Source organism: Tinamus guttatus, unplaced genomic scaffold (genome assembly GCF_059628265.1).
Source record: "Tinamus guttatus ecotype Peru unplaced genomic scaffold, ASM5962826v1 Tinamus_guttatus_pri_ptg000942l, whole genome shotgun sequence".
NCBI lineage: Eukaryota > Metazoa > Chordata > Aves > Tinamiformes > Tinamidae > Tinamus > Tinamus guttatus.
In genome coordinates, this window is record NW_028289476.1 from 207,953 (window position 1) to 222,780 (window position 14,828).

General features: G+C 54.8%; 1 protein-coding gene across 1 annotated transcript in view; it reads left to right on the forward strand.

Moving 5' to 3' along the window:
• HCN4 (hyperpolarization activated cyclic nucleotide gated potassium channel 4) overlaps positions 1–14,828 on the forward strand; it is a 72,740-nt gene that overhangs the window by 44,013 nt on the left and 13,899 nt on the right. Inside the window, exons 5-7 of the mRNA XM_088538170.1 lie at positions 8,773–8,919; positions 10,721–10,961; positions 12,443–12,607. Coding sequence (XP_088394296.1) covers positions 8,773–8,919; positions 10,721–10,961; positions 12,443–12,607 — 553 coding nt within the window. The remainder of the gene's footprint in view (positions 1–8,772; positions 8,920–10,720; positions 10,962–12,442; positions 12,608–14,828) is intronic.

The window sequence follows — 14,828 nt, forward strand, 5'->3', positions numbered from 1 at the left end:
CTTCGGTTTCCTCAGGCCCTAAAACTCAAGTTTATCTTAGATGGGGAGTGTGACTATCCCGCAGCCTGCAGTAACTGTGGCTCTTAAGACAGGGAAGTGTTCCCCGTTCCGAAGACAAGTGAACTAGATAGATATGCAAATTATTTCCATACTGTCTTCATGTTCCCCTATTAATTTCTTTTTTCCTGGTGCATTAAGGCTCAGCTGGATTAATATTTGTGTCGAGTCACCGCACATCCCCCCCACGCATCCTCCTCGAGAGCTCGGTCACCTTGAGCCCGAGGAGCCGCGGTCACGCCGCCCGCGGCAGCCGCGCTCTGGGAGGAGAGCGGAGCTCCCTGTCCTGGTGGGATCCTGCGGAGCGCCCCGGCCCTGCTGGGATGTCTCCCTAGTGCATCCCGAAGAGGGGCTGATGAGGAGCTGCTGCACTCAGCAGTGCGGAGCCCAGCAGAGCCGCAGTCTCTCCAGGTTCGCATCTCTCCTCAGGATCTGTCTGCTACAGTGGTATCCTCTCAAACTCTGATCTCCCCCTGCTCCCCATTCCCCCTGAACAGCCTATTCAGTCCCTTTTGTTCTAAAAATACATTATTGATGCTGGGTAGATACTTGCATATTCATTTGTCGTTATGCTGAAGAAGCACCTGCTGCAGCACAGTGGCAAGGGGGCAAGGAGGTAGCATTACAGTTGTAAAAATAAATCCCTCTACAAAAGCACAAATGATGTCACCTCTCAGTTCCTGAAACAGCCCTGCTTAACCATCAGGACAGTTCTTGCTGCCACAGCTTTATCGTGTACACTGAGGTCTGGTTATCCAAAGGAAAAGGTTCAGCGCTGTGAGGAGCCCTGTTCAGCGCTCCTCATTTCAGCCTGTCCATCATTGCCCTGACTTTAGCAAAGAGAATTTAGACATTAGGTACTGGGGAAGACTTAGTAACCGTAAAGGCTGAAGCGTGTTACCTGGAGAAAGCAGTATCTGCTGGAGGTCAAGGCAGGTGTTAGACCAATATTCACTAGCGAGAAGGTGGGAGATTGGGTGTTCAGCAAGGGTTTGGAGCACGTGAGGTGACCTTGTGTGGTCCTTTCCACTGTGTCTCTGCGGAACGGTTGGTGTCAAGGTGAACTTTTCAACAGAATAGCTTGGTATCAGTGGTCAAAGATGAAGGTCTTCATCCCTCAGCCTCTCAACCACCTCCTACATCTTCCGCCGTAGCCACATGAAATCCACAGAATGAGGAAATTCCCACGAAAAGGGAGACAGATTGGTGCTGTCTCCCTCGGAGCACCCGGTTCAGTGCCAGGAGAAGAGCAGAGCTCGCTGCCGTGCACCCGGGCTGCCGTGGTGAGGGCTCAGGTGCCTTCTCCCAGGCTCCTGCGCCTTTCTTGGAGTCCAGCAGTCCAGTCTTCTTAGGCAGCGGGTTTAAGGAGAGCTTTTTCCTTGCTGTACGTAGTGAAACTGTGGAGCTCACTGTTACAGATGCTTTGGAGGCCCAAGGTTTAATGAGCCTTACTGTATTTAGACAAGTTCCCTGCAGGGCAATCTTTCACCAGCCACTTAGTGCTGAGGTGCAGATATAACCTCTTCCTGGGGATGTCCCTGATCTGCTCTTTGTCAGAAGGGGGGCCCAGGAGCTCGGTTGCGCTGTGGCTCTTTTCTTCTTCTTCCCCAAAGCAACTAAAACTGCCAGAGACACAAACCCAGCTGAGAAAAGCCCATCACCTGACGCTTTAGGGTTGCCCTTATGTTTTCACGCGGTTCCCCATCCTAGCAGTGACAGGGCTCCAAACACCTGAGGGCAGAGCGCAGGGATCCCCACCGGGCCCTGGCTCAGCGCAGTGCCCCCAGCCTGGCAGCGGGCCTGGCTGCTTGGCCCGAGGTGGCGTCGGGCTGCCCCAGTCCCTGTGGCTCCCTGGCCAGGCTGCCTGCGGCATCTCCCGTGCAACAGAGGCATTTTGAGATAACTGGCGTGAGCCGCTCAACGCGAGCGTGGAGTCGGACCAAGACTATGGGTATTCCCCCGCCCGCTGTGTTGGAGATAGCAGCTGAGAGAGTTGGTGTTTATTCCCAGCCTGGACAGCATTTGAAGCGCTTTTCCCCAGGTGATCTGTCTCCAGGGTCTGCAGGTCCCCGGGTGGCCTGTCCAGACACTCAGAGGCCCAGGTGGGTTAGGGAGGAGTCCTCTTCTGAAGGCAACGCCGCAGCCTTGGCGGGAGCTCCGGCCTCTCCTCGGCGTGTGCGTGCCCGGAGGAGAGGGCCAGGAGTGCACAGCATGCCAGAAACTAGAAGTGCCTGGGAAATGTAATCACATGCAAAATTCAATCAAATTTCCTAATTTGATTTTTTTTCCTAATTGGAAAATTTCCTAATTTTTTTTCCTAATTGGAAAAGAATTGGGAGCCTTGCTTTATCCAGTTATGGCTACATTAATTGTGTACTAACTGGATCTGTAAGAAATGGGTCTGAGAACTATTATGCCCCATGTTGCTGTTAATCAAAGCATGTGGAGCTGTCAACAAGATGTGTAAGTGGCACATTTGTCATTTGTGTCTAGCTGCAAGGGCTGCCCATGGGCGCTGGCCTCAGTGTCTTGGGCACAGGGTTCTTCTGTTGTCTGGGCTGTGTTTTCTGGCTGGCCCCAGGCGCGATTTGGCTCAAGATCACAGGAGGGTGATCTGCAAGGGTGTCCCATGGCCCTCAAGCCCACCCACTCTTCATATCACCCGTGGGCAGAGAATCAGTCCAAGGAGATTGTCAGAAAATGCAATGTTCTGCTCTGATGTCCTGCTCTGAGCAGGGCCTTGGAGGCGCCGGTCCCTTCCAGCTTAAAGAGTTCCATGAGTCACCTCTCTCCAGAAAGTGAGAAGCAAAGCCTGGTCAGGACTATGCTCCTACATGACGTCTACTCCTCTGGAGAAGAACGTTAGCAAGACATAGGTGATAGAGTTGGGCAAAGAATGGCTGGCTCTCCCCAGAAATTTCGGTCAGCTGTTTTCAGGTTGCTCAGTCCTTTCCATAAAGGAATACAGGGCGGACTATGCAATGAAAATTGATTGAAAACTTCATGGTTTCCTTTTAAAACACCTTGCTTTGGAATTAGCCTTTCCTTCATGGCTGCAACTGAACTGGGGTCAACTCCTGTTTGTTCTTGCAAGAAGAATATCTCCCTGCTGAACTTGCTATTTCCTTTACCGATGACTATTAAGAAAACCCCATCCGTGGAGGTGTAAACTTGCCTTCTCTATATCTCTTACCTATCTGCAGCGGGGTCGGGCAGCCCCTGGAGCAAACAGCTCAGTGACAGCACAGTGACTTTGTTGTGCATCTTCACCATGGGAGACAGGTCTGGGGTGGCTCCATCAGGGATATGGTGATTAAAACTGAGGTTTTGGCACTTTTTGTGATGAAAAGCAAAGCCAAACAAGTGGGATGGATGGCAGGGGGACAGGCTGTGCTGGCGCCGAGAGGAAGGGTTGTGATGCTGTCTCCAAACTGCCCCATCCCTGCGCCCCTCGGCTGGCAGGCTGATGGAAACTGCCCTCTGCTTTACCCATCCACACCTCCGGATTTGCAAAGCGCTGGGGCTCAGGCTAGCATCTCCAAACCATCTTGTGATCTGGGTTTCACAGCACTTAATGAATCAAAAATGATGCACTGACCCGATGGAAAAGTCCCTTGGGCTGGACTGCTGACCCAGGCCAGGATCAGACCTGTAAAGCCAAGCAAGGAGTTCTCCCGGGGTGCCTCTCTCTCGTAGGTGGGAGTTAGTTGGGAAGAACCAGCTCTTTGGGTGACCTTGTCCTTGCTCGGACACAGGCCTAGCACAGTCCTAGCATGGAGCGACCACCTGTAGGAACAGAGCAGGGGCACTGCTCACAGCTCCTGATGCAGACAGGCCTGCTGTGGGCCGCACTGCCCAGGGCTGCCAGCCCAGCAGCCATCGGGAGCGCTCGCAGCGAGCTGAGCAGCAGCGAGCCCCGCGCATGGGCGAGGGCAGCAGCGAGCCTCGCGTGTGTGTGAGCGCAGGAGCGAGCCCTGAGTGTGTGCGAGGGCAGGAGCAAGCGTCGTGTGTGTGCAAGGGCAGCAGCGAGCTCTGTGCATGTGCGAGTGCAGCAGCAATCCCTGTGCATCTGTGAGGGCAGCAGCAATCCCTGTGCATGTGCAAGGGCAGCAGCGAGCCTCGTGCGTGTGCAAGGGCAGCAGCAAGCCCTGTGTGTGTACGAGTGCAGGAGCGAGCCCCACGCGTTTGCAAGGGCAGCAGCGAGCCCCCTGCGTGTGCGAGGGCAGGAGCAAGGGAGCCCCACGTGTGTGTGAGGCCAGGAGTGAGCCCTGCACATATGCAAGGCCAGCGCGTGTGTGTGAGTCCCTGCGCACGGCGCCCTTCCCGTCGGCCTCCCGGCTCGTGCCGCCCCAATGCACCTGCTCCAGCACTGGAAACGCGTCCCTACATGCTCACGGGTATCCGCTCCGGCTGCCAACGCCTCCCGCTCTGTAATGGGGCTGTTGGCAGCACCATCCTGGCCTGAATGGCTCTCAGTAGCAGCAGAGACCTCCCAGGGTTTTGCAGCCATCCGCACTTTAAGGACTGGTGCATAGGAAGAGCGAGAACAAAGCTCCAAGGGTTTTCGGCTAGTGCCGGCAGTATTTAGAGCAGGCACGAAGAGACGGTTTCTTCTTAAGGTAATTTCTGAAGGTGTCATTGGAGCTGCTGAGGTGAGGGCAAAAGTGTCCCAAGTATTTCAGTGTGTGACATGTGACTATTGAAAATCATCCTACAAACACAGCTAGTGCCAAGCTGCAAAAACTAAACCAGATCTGAACCCTGGTGTTTATAAAAGAACTCAGAACCAGGACATTATGTAGAGCCTTTTTTCATAATGAAAATCGGATCAAGAGTTAACTGTTAGGTACCTTCCAAAGGTGAAGAGTGGATGGTGGGCATAAATTTAGTCCAAAAGACAAAAGCAGTACAGATAAAGTTGAGCCTCTGCCAGATGCAGGTTGGACAGTGCTGCTTGAGGTGGCATTGAAACAACCACTGTTCCTACACACTAAAATCTTTGCCTTAACTGAAAATGCCTCACTCTGCTTGACTCTCCTGTTTCTTGCACTAGATGTTGGCATCCATGGAGTCCAGATTTAAACTGTCGTGACCAGGATGAGATTCTGACCCGCAGTCATTTCAGCCCGTTTCTGCCAGGCTGTAGGCGATGTGTTTCTATATGCGAAACGCGTATTTGGTTAGAGGGCAACACTACCATCTCTGCACATCCTCAGTGCCCTCATGCAGTGGGTACGTGTGCGGGGACGTATCGCCAGGCACTGCGTGAAACCCTGTAGATAAGTTTGCATTGAGAGAGCGGCCCGAATGGCAATCAGCATTTCTGTGGAGCTCCGATTGCTCGGGCCGAGAGAGACGGACGAGGTGCCAGTGCCAGGGCTGGGATAGGAGCCAGCTCCTAACAGCTCCTATCAGGGGCTGGGCTAGGAAATAGCGGAGCCTTTTCTGTCCATGACATCACTGGCAAAGACAGCAGGAGTCAGGATAGAGAGTGAAGTTATGAGAACAGGGCTTCAGTGGAAGAGGATGGGACAACTCGGAAAAGTGACTTGTTCTACAAGGAGAAATACCCAATGAAACGGCCCCCTTTTGATATATTAATGCCTCCTTCAAGGGCTTATGTGGGGAAAAACAGACTTAAAGGAGATGAATTAGGATTTAAGTGGACTTGATTGTCTTCATAGAGATTTAAATAATTCCTCAGTGAGTCTTTGAGGTAGAACCCAGAGATGCCACCAGTGTCTGCAGGTTTCTGGAGCACAGGGCAGCTGGAGGACATAGGCAGAAGTGCAGAGGCTGAACAGAGGAGTGCAAGGGAGGACGGAGGCAAAGGGCTGTGGCCAAACTAGGCCTGGCCCCATCTGAAGGAGATGATATTTTGCTTGTTCTTTAGCAAGTGCTTTTGGCACCCTTCATCCATCTGCAAGCTATGACTCTTGTGGGCATTCCATGGGCTTTCTTCTACCAAAACCAGAGGTACTGCCTGAGACACCCGAGCAGGTGGCTTTCAGCACTTCACAGTCATAATCAAACAAGTGTGGGACGAGCCAGCGTGGATCGTCGGCACCCTCGGGGATCCTTCTGCCACAGCAGGTGGATGGCACTGTGCAATAGCACAAGGAACCATGGGAAAGAGGAAACGGCCAGAAACTGAAGCATCAAAAGTTCCACAGCAACTTAAGGAAAAAATTCTTAACAGTGAGGGTGACAGAGCGCTGGAACAGGCTGCCCAGAGAGGCTGTGGAGTCTCCTTCTCTGGAGATCTTCAAAACCCGCTCGGACGCAGTCCTGTGCCTAGGTGACCCTGCGTGTGCAGGGGGTTGGACTAGGTGATCCCTAGAGGTCCCTTCCAACCTTAAGCATTCTGTGATTCTATGATTCTATGAAAGAGTTGAGTTTAAGATTTTATGAGGAACGAAGAGACCTAAGGGCTGGATAGGGACAGATTCTGATGCTTGTGTGGACAGTCATGTCCCGGTGGCCTTCGCTTGGTGGTGGGTGGCCCGGGGAGGCCAGGCCGCTCGGCTGAGCTTGCCCTGGAGAAGCGGCTCAGCTGGGTCTGCACCAGCGGCTGACTCGAGCGGCCGCAGCGAGTGGCTGCAGTGAAGCAGGAAGAGCTGTTAGTTCAGGATTAGCTGGCAAAGCCTCCCATCCTTGCGCCCTGCTGCTGATGTGCCCCACGCAGTCACCCTGGGCCCTTGGTTTCGTGCCCTGGTTTGGCCTCACTGGCGACCTCAGAAACGATCCCTCTTCAGAGCTGAGAGCTGAGAGGAGGCAAGCACTGCCCGTAGTCCTTGCAAAGTGCCCTCCCTCTTGCAGCATTTAATACTGTGGCCTTTGGTTTAGCGGGTGCTGCTGCTGAACACTGCCAGCCTGGCTGGGCAGCCTCTAAGGAGAGGGGAGAAAGCCCCCAGGATCATTCATTTGTTGACTGTACAGAGAGGGGCTCCTGCTTTCACCGCTGGGCTCCTCTTCAGGGCTTCATCTGGAGGTGAGAGAGACAAAAGCCACAAAACCGTCCCTAGCCGGCAGGGCAGGTAGCGCTAGCAAAGACAGGAGAGCCAAGATGTGTCCCTGTTAAATATGGGGAAGAATTATGGTTTCTTATTTCATAATTTTTGCTTTGTAACCATGTTTTTAATTTGTAATCAGGAGCAGAACCTTTCTTTCTGCTGAAATAAATTTTACCTCCTTTTACTCTGAGCCATATCTGGAGACAGCGATGAAGGGGGAATCTTGCAAGCCCTAGGGATTTTGCAGAGCAGCAATTTATTGCTCTCTGTTGCGAAGCACTAAATCTCTGAACAGCAGCAAACAAGCAAGGAGTCCGAGTCCCTCCACCCGAGCTGCGCCTGTGAGCCCTAGGAGTTGGGGGGATTTCGCCCAGGAAGCAAAGGTCACTTGAATATTGTTCATAGCAAGCTGGGCAGTAGTGAGAAGTGGTGATGAGATCTGGGCAATGCTGCCCTCCAGCCCCGCGCGCCGGCTCCTTCGTGAGCCGCAGACGCTGCTAAAGCAGATCCTTGGCAATCAAGCACGGTGCAGCTCTCCTAATGCAGAAACTCAGCAACCCAAGGCGCAACTCTCCAAAAGCAGAAACTCAGCAACCCAAATAAGGGGCAGCTCTCGTTGCCCATTCACCGGCTGGCTCCCCGTGGGGAGGTGGCGACTCGCTTGACTTTGACCATGGTGCTTCACTTTGGTCATGAATATTTACAGACAGCTCCTCTGCTGCTTGCTACAGGCAACCACCTCTGGAAATGCCAGGAGATCCCGAGCGTCCCCTCTGCCACCTTGGCCTCATAGGGTGACTTCTTCCCCGCCAGCGCAGAGCGAGTTGTTAGCATGCAAGGCAGCGCCAGCACACGCTGTGCTGAGAGCTGGGTGGCATGGGGCTGTGCAGGGAGAGCTCGGTAATGAGCAGCAGTCGGTAATTAGGCACTTCAGAATGAGCGGCGGCATCGGGACATTCAGGGACAGGTTTACTGGGGAGAAGAGGGAAGAGGAGGAAAGCAGAGGGGCACACGGGCCTCCTGTCAGTGTTACTTCCATGGGACCCAGGCAGGATCAGCCTTCTGCTGGGCAGGGGGACGTGGCTGCTGTGCTCACGCCCTGCTCCTGCAGCACTCCCAGGGCATGGGAACTTGCAGCGCTGTGTCCTTGAGGAAATGTCATTTACTCACAGAAAGTGCCATTCCTCTCCAGATACTGCTCTGGCATCCGTTAAGTGCCTCTGTATTCCCCTCTAAGTGACAGGATGGAAATGCAAATCATTAGGCAGAAATACAGACTGCAAAATATACGCAGCCAAAGTGCATGGGGCAAGAGGGACACAGCAAAAAAAGGAAGAAAATGGGGATGTGCCCAGCCCTAGGTGCGAAAGCAAAGGTGCAAAGCATTGCTGGATGAGAGGAGATGCCCGGCTTGGGCTGGGGGGAACGGGACCCCGGGCTGCTCCGCACCTGGGCAGTGAGGAGAGGTCTTCCCAGCGCGCTTGGCTGCTTAACACACAGGGCAGCCCTGTAGGAAATACAGAAGAGGTGTTTGCAGCCCCTCGTATGTTCAGGTTGTTGGTTTGTCCTGTGCTGAATCGCCGGGCTGCTGAGCGGAGGCAGGCGCAGGTGCGGGGCTATGGGTGCTCACGGGCAGCGCGAGCGGCGGCCGCACAGGGCCCTGCGCTGAACGTCCTGCTCCTCCTCCTGTCTCCCCGTGCAGTACAAGCAGGTGGAGCAGTACATGTCCTTCCACAAGCTCCCGGCGGACATGCGGCAGCGCATCCACGACTACTACGAGCACCGCTACCAGGGCAAGATGTTCGACGAGGAGAGCATCCTGGGCGAGCTGAGCGAGCCCTTGCGCGAGGTGAGGAGGGCACCTGTGTGGGCGGGCTGGGTTCCTAGCATCTTCGACAGCTTTGGAGCCCCGGGATGCAGCAGTGTATCCCTACGGAGGAGGGCCAGGGCAGTGGAGGGAGGCCAGCTCTCTTGGAAGCAGCAGCCGGAAGCACCGGCTCCAGTGTCCTGCCCAGCGGAGACTTCATCCATTCAGGGCCCCCCTTCTTTTTGGAGATCTACCTGCTCCTGGGCTTTGCTCCTTGCTCACGGCTCGGCTGTGTCTGAATCTTAGACAGGCTCATTCAGAGAGTGGCAGATGTTGTAGGCGCTGCTGCTTGGCTGCCATTCCCTTGCCCTGGTCACGGCAGAAGTCACTGCTGTGGAGCAGGGAAGTCCAGGCCTTTGGCTCCTGCCTGAGTCTTTGGCCACTGCAGCACAAGTGACGTGGGGCATCAAGGTGACCTCACCACGTGTTGGGGATCCCTGCAGGAAAGCCTTTGCCTTCCTGAGCCTGGTCAGCCCCCTGCAGCACCACGGCACACAGAGGTGTCCGTTGCCTGTTCTCTTTAGGGCACTAATAGACCTCTCAAGCAGCTGCTGAGGGGAATGTGGAGAAGAATTCCCCTTCACACTTCCTGACTCTCTAATCTGCCCTTTTTCTCAATACAACAGAAATACACATCTTCATCTGACTGAGCTCCTCCTCCGCCAGTTATTCCTGTTCTTTATCTATGTGTGCTTGAAAGCTCCTTTACCTGCATGGCATTGGAGAGCCCATACCTTTGGGAAACAGCTCTGTCCATTGAGGCAAGGATGTCACATCACACGAGGCCACAGCTCACCAAGAAGCTCAACCTTGATGGTCTGTGCTTCTTCTGCCAGTAGAAGGTCCTGAATCGAGGGGCTAGGGCCGAGCTTCATCCTAGGTTCATCCCTGTATGTTGCTCTGAGAAAATACAGGGCAGGACAGTTTGGTTTGGAATGGATTCCCCCAGTGCTGCCAAACATGAGAGATGCTCCAGAAACAAGCCTGCCATGGCTGAGGAATGGGGATTATTGATACATTATTATTTCCCACAATAAATCCTGCCTACCTCCCCCTTCGAGATAAAACTTTGCCAGCAAGCAAAGAGCCTGGGGTTGGAGATGGCAGCTGCTGCCTTTCTGACAACCTCTGCCCTGGCCCTGCTCCTTGACCTGGACAAACTGGGCAGTGACCAGACAGCAGGAAGAGGCTGAGAAAAGAAGAGGGGAAAAGATCCCAGGTGACAAAATGCCAGGATTTTTTTGCTTGGAGATCTCACCAGTTTTGCTTCCCCTTGGGGCCCACTCTGCTCACAGCTCTTGCTGCACCAGTCCTGGATTTTACGAGGTAGTCCCCGGGACAGCGCGTTCTGTGCGGGCCTCGGCACGTCCGCACGTGCAGCCGCTCGCTGTCCGGCACGGGCGACGTGGAGCACAGGCTGCCGGGGCGAGCTGCAGAGGGGAGCCCCGGCCCTTCCCACGCAGCCCTGGCCCAGGGCATGGGACACTCCTGTGGGATGAGGACACTGTGCACAGGGCCGGGGGATCTAGCTGCAGGGTGCTGGCGCGCGGTGCGGGGCTCCTCGCTGTGCTCCGGTCACGCCGACAGCACCGTTTTCACGGTGCCGGGCGGCTGTGCTGCTTGTTTCTTCATTTTCTAATATAGAGCTCAAGCAGGGGTTGTCGCTTCAGATGTTGACTGAAGATGTGTGTGTCTTTTCTGCTCTCTGTCCCGCTTCCTCTCCCTGCCTCTCTCCTCCTCTGCCCTCTTCTCTCTGTCTCTCTCACACTCACCTTGTGGTCAGGAAATCATAAACTTCAACTGCCGGAAGCTGGTTGCCTCCATGCCCCTCTTTGCCAACGCAGATCCCAACTTTGTGACATCCATGCTGACCAAGCTGCGGTTCGAGGTGTTCCAGCCGGGCGATTACATCATTCGGGAGGGCACCATCGGCAAGAAGATGTACTTCATCCAGCACGGGGTGGTGAGCGTCCTCACCAAAGGCAACAAGGAGACCAAGCTGGCTGACGGCTCCTATTTTGGAGGTGCGTGTTAATGAGTCCCCCCACGCAGTGAGACCTGCTCCTCTTGCTCATATGTCCCGATCACAGGAGCATGACAATACATGGAGCTGGTATCTCCATCACGTCCTCCTCCACCCTCTGCTCACCTCACTGACTTGCTGCTTCCCTACAGCAGGTTGTGCAAAAGGAAGTGCAAAGGAGAGTAAATAAAAAATAAAATTGAGAAGGAAAATTTAGTTCTGGAAGGTTAATTTCTTCCTTGCCCCAAGCAAATTGATAGATCTATGAAGCAGAGGGCCGAAAGGGAAAAAAGTGGAACAGTCTCAAGTCTCTGAGCACTTTCACGGTGCTGCCTGGTCCTGCTGACAGGCAGCTCTCACAGGATGCCCTGCACGAACACGGGGGCAGATGCACGGCCCGTCACCGCCCCGGCCTGCAGTGCAGGGGGGTCGCAGCATCGGCAGAGACCGGCGTGAGGGCAGGGAACACCACCAGGCAGGCTTAGCCCATTGCTCCTGCAAGCCACAGGGGACACCCGTGTTATGAGGAGAGCCCTGCAGAGGTCTCGCTGAAACCCCAACACACAGTTCCCTCGCAGGAGCTCTCTTCAGTAAAAACACCCAGTGTGCCACAGTTAACGGCCTACTGAGAAAGACAGAATGCAGGAATCTGCCTTTCCTTTGTGCGACCTGTTCTCCATCCCTCAAATCCCTATCATGCATTTCCTACAATCTTGGCTCCGTAAAAAGACGGTTTGCACTGGCCCACGCTGCAGTTGCAGGGATGTTGCAAGCCCCTAGGAAGTGGGGCCGGTTCACTGGGATTTGGAACTCGAGGGGGGAGTCAGGATAACCCGACTCCGACTCACTTGCTTAAAACTGCCCGGCAGACTCAGTGTATTTGTGATACCACACACACTCCTAGACACCACACTCTCATAAGCACCAATTCCTCAAGAAAGCTGCCTAAAAACGTGCTGTCATCACTGCAGCCTGGAGTGCTGCTGTGCTGGTGCTTGGAGCAGGAGGGAGCTCTGCAGTGAGTGCTGAGGGTGCCCGGATCCCCATCTCTGCTGCCCTCCGGGGCTCAATCTCTAGGCTTGCAGCACCAAGGCAGGTGTTTGTGGTTTGAGCACCGCAACTGCTACCATGGCAGCAGGGCCATGGGTCAGCACAGAGTCTGCTGAAAGTCCGGGGTTGCCTTCAGCACGGGCACAGCACGCCCTGCCCCGAGGAGCTGCGCGAGGACGGCCTCTCCGCTCCACGTGCACCAATGCCATCTTGGGTGACCCTCCATATGGAAACTTGCCTGGCTGTTCGGATAAGCGGAGCCCCTGCGGTGCAGCTGTGTGCAGCATCTCTCACAACGGGGCCCCTGGTTTTTATTCCCGATGTTATTGCAGATGAGAACGGGGTCCCTGTGTGTGTTCGGAGGGAGGCAGGTGGGCTGCGGCCGGAGCAAGGCCGCACGCGTGCCCTGCTCAGGCCCGTGTCTCCTTGCAGAGATCTGCCTGCTGACGCGTGGCCGGCGCACGGCCAGCGTGCGCGCTGACACCTACTGCCGCCTCTACTCGCTCTCCGTGGACAACTTCAACGAGGTGCTGGAGGAGTATCCCATGATGCGGAGAGCCTTCGAAACGGTGGCGCTGGACAGGCTCGACAGAATCGGTGAGTAGGAAGCGTGCGGGCCCCCTCGCTGCCCTGGCTCTCTGTCCCACGCTGGATCCGTTCTTCCTTAGTGGGAGCTGTGAACTGTAGGAGACCCCGGTGCGTCTCCCCCAGCATCAGCACCTCCCGCAGCACCTTAACGAGCAGCTGAATCCGCATTCTGCTCTCTCGCACACATATACTTCAACCTACTCTGTTTGTTTCCATATCCAAGAGGTCTTTTTAAGGAATGGAAACCTGCAGCCTGAGCTGCCAGGGCCATGCCCGTGAGCTCGCTAGCTGCTGAATTTTAGTTCAGAATGTACAAACACCCACAGCCTCTGGGGCTGGAGAGAGAACAGGCCAGGCGGTGCCCCAGGCTGCAGGCCAAGCCCAGCATTCAGTGACGTGTTCTCCAGCAGAAATCCTGCCTCAGCATTAGGCTATTTGCTAGCACGTGGCCTGGGTTTTGCAGGGGTGCCAGCTGTGCTCTGGCTGTGTGGCAAGTAATAGCAATGGTTTTAAAACAAATACTCACAATCATGTAGTTGTGGAGCAGTCTTCATCCCTGCTACGTTACTACCATTGTGGCTTTTTGTTGGACCACTGTTTCTCTAATCACAGCTGAAAAGCAACCGAAGAAACAGAAAGTACTGTAGGGAAGGGAAAGTAGGGGTGTTTTCTGATCCAAAAGGGACTCTTATGGAAAACCATCAGCAAAACACAGGGTGAAGCACCTGTTCAGCTGTCCATTAGAGTCCAACTATAAACATATCCAATAGAAATTGACACTGACAGAACGTGGAGCAAATAATAAAACTTTCCACACCCCAAAGCAAGGACTGTTAACCAAAGACTAGTTCTGAACTGTAGTAACTAGCAGTGACCCGTGCCAGGATGCTGTCCTGCCCTGTGCTGTGAACCTTACTGCCCAGCTAGAGGAAATCGGGATACGATTCCCTGGCATAGCTAGAGCAGACTTAACTGAGACTGACTGCCTTGCACAAGGTCGCTCAGGAAATCTGCAGAGCCCAGCACTGAGCATTTCAGCATCACCGTCCAAACTTCAGTTTCTTGTTACACATCTTTTCATACATTTTTGTTGCCTTCCAGAAGTGGGGAGGTCAGCGCAGGGCTGAGCACAGTGTAGCAAGAGGACGATGGGGTGAGGAGGGCTGGGGAGGCGGCTGGCGTCCCAGCGAGGACGCGCTGCCCCCAGGGCTTCTCCTGCCAGGAACGCTGTATTCTGTGCATCTCATTGCCCACTGCAAAGCAGAAGGGCCGACCCCTTGGGAAAAGGTGAGGAGCTAAATATGCAGGTTGGCAAAGCCCGCGGTAATGAGGCCCTTGTGTAAGTGGCAAGAGTCCCACCACTTAGGTTATTCAAATTAAATGGAACAAACTGCTAGGAAATGTAATGTCAGGCACAGCGAGGGAAGGGCCAGCTTGGCTTTGCCCTCCCAAATTCTCTGGATTAGCTGCCCCGACTGCGCGGCCTCCTGCGCGCGGTGCCAGCGGCAGCGTGTCCTGTGCTCTGGGCCCTTTGCTCCATGCACTGCCGCATAGGTGACCAAAATTCATAGAAAATGTAGCAGGCCGAGCTGAGCTTCCTGAACCACTGTGAGAGGAGGTAAATCCATGGATGTTGACCTGGGATTCAGCTGGCCTCCCCGAGGCAATAGGATGGACTGTGCAATTATAAATCGTTCGGTCCCGCTGCTGTCAGCCCCTGAGCCCCTAAAACGTAACCCCGGTCTCACACTGCTGCCAGTGCCGGTGCTCATCCATCACACGGCAGCAGGACAGGCAGGGTTGCTCTCCCCAGTGCACAGAGCAGTCACAGCTCAGAGCTTCTCGGGGCTGTCCAGCTGCTCTCCATGCAGGCCCTGAGCAGCACGGGAAATCAGTGTTATGGCAGGGAATTTGACAAATGAGGGAAATGAGGCACGTGAAGGAAGAGTCACCCTGCTGGGCATCGCAGCGGGTTGGCGGCGTTATGGAGAACAAGCCTGAGCAATGCAGCTCCGCGAGGCCACGACAACGCTCCTGGCAGAGCTCCATCAGGGCCGTGCCTGAGCCGTTTCCGTGGTGTTGCCGGAGTGTCCAAGGAGCAGCTCTCAGACCCTGAGTCAGAGCACTCGTCTGGGGCGTTTCAGTGCAGAAGCCTTTCTGGCACAGAGCCTTTTTCCCCGTCAGCACGGAGGTGAGCCCAGAAGCCCAGCAGTGCTGCAAATCCTTCTTG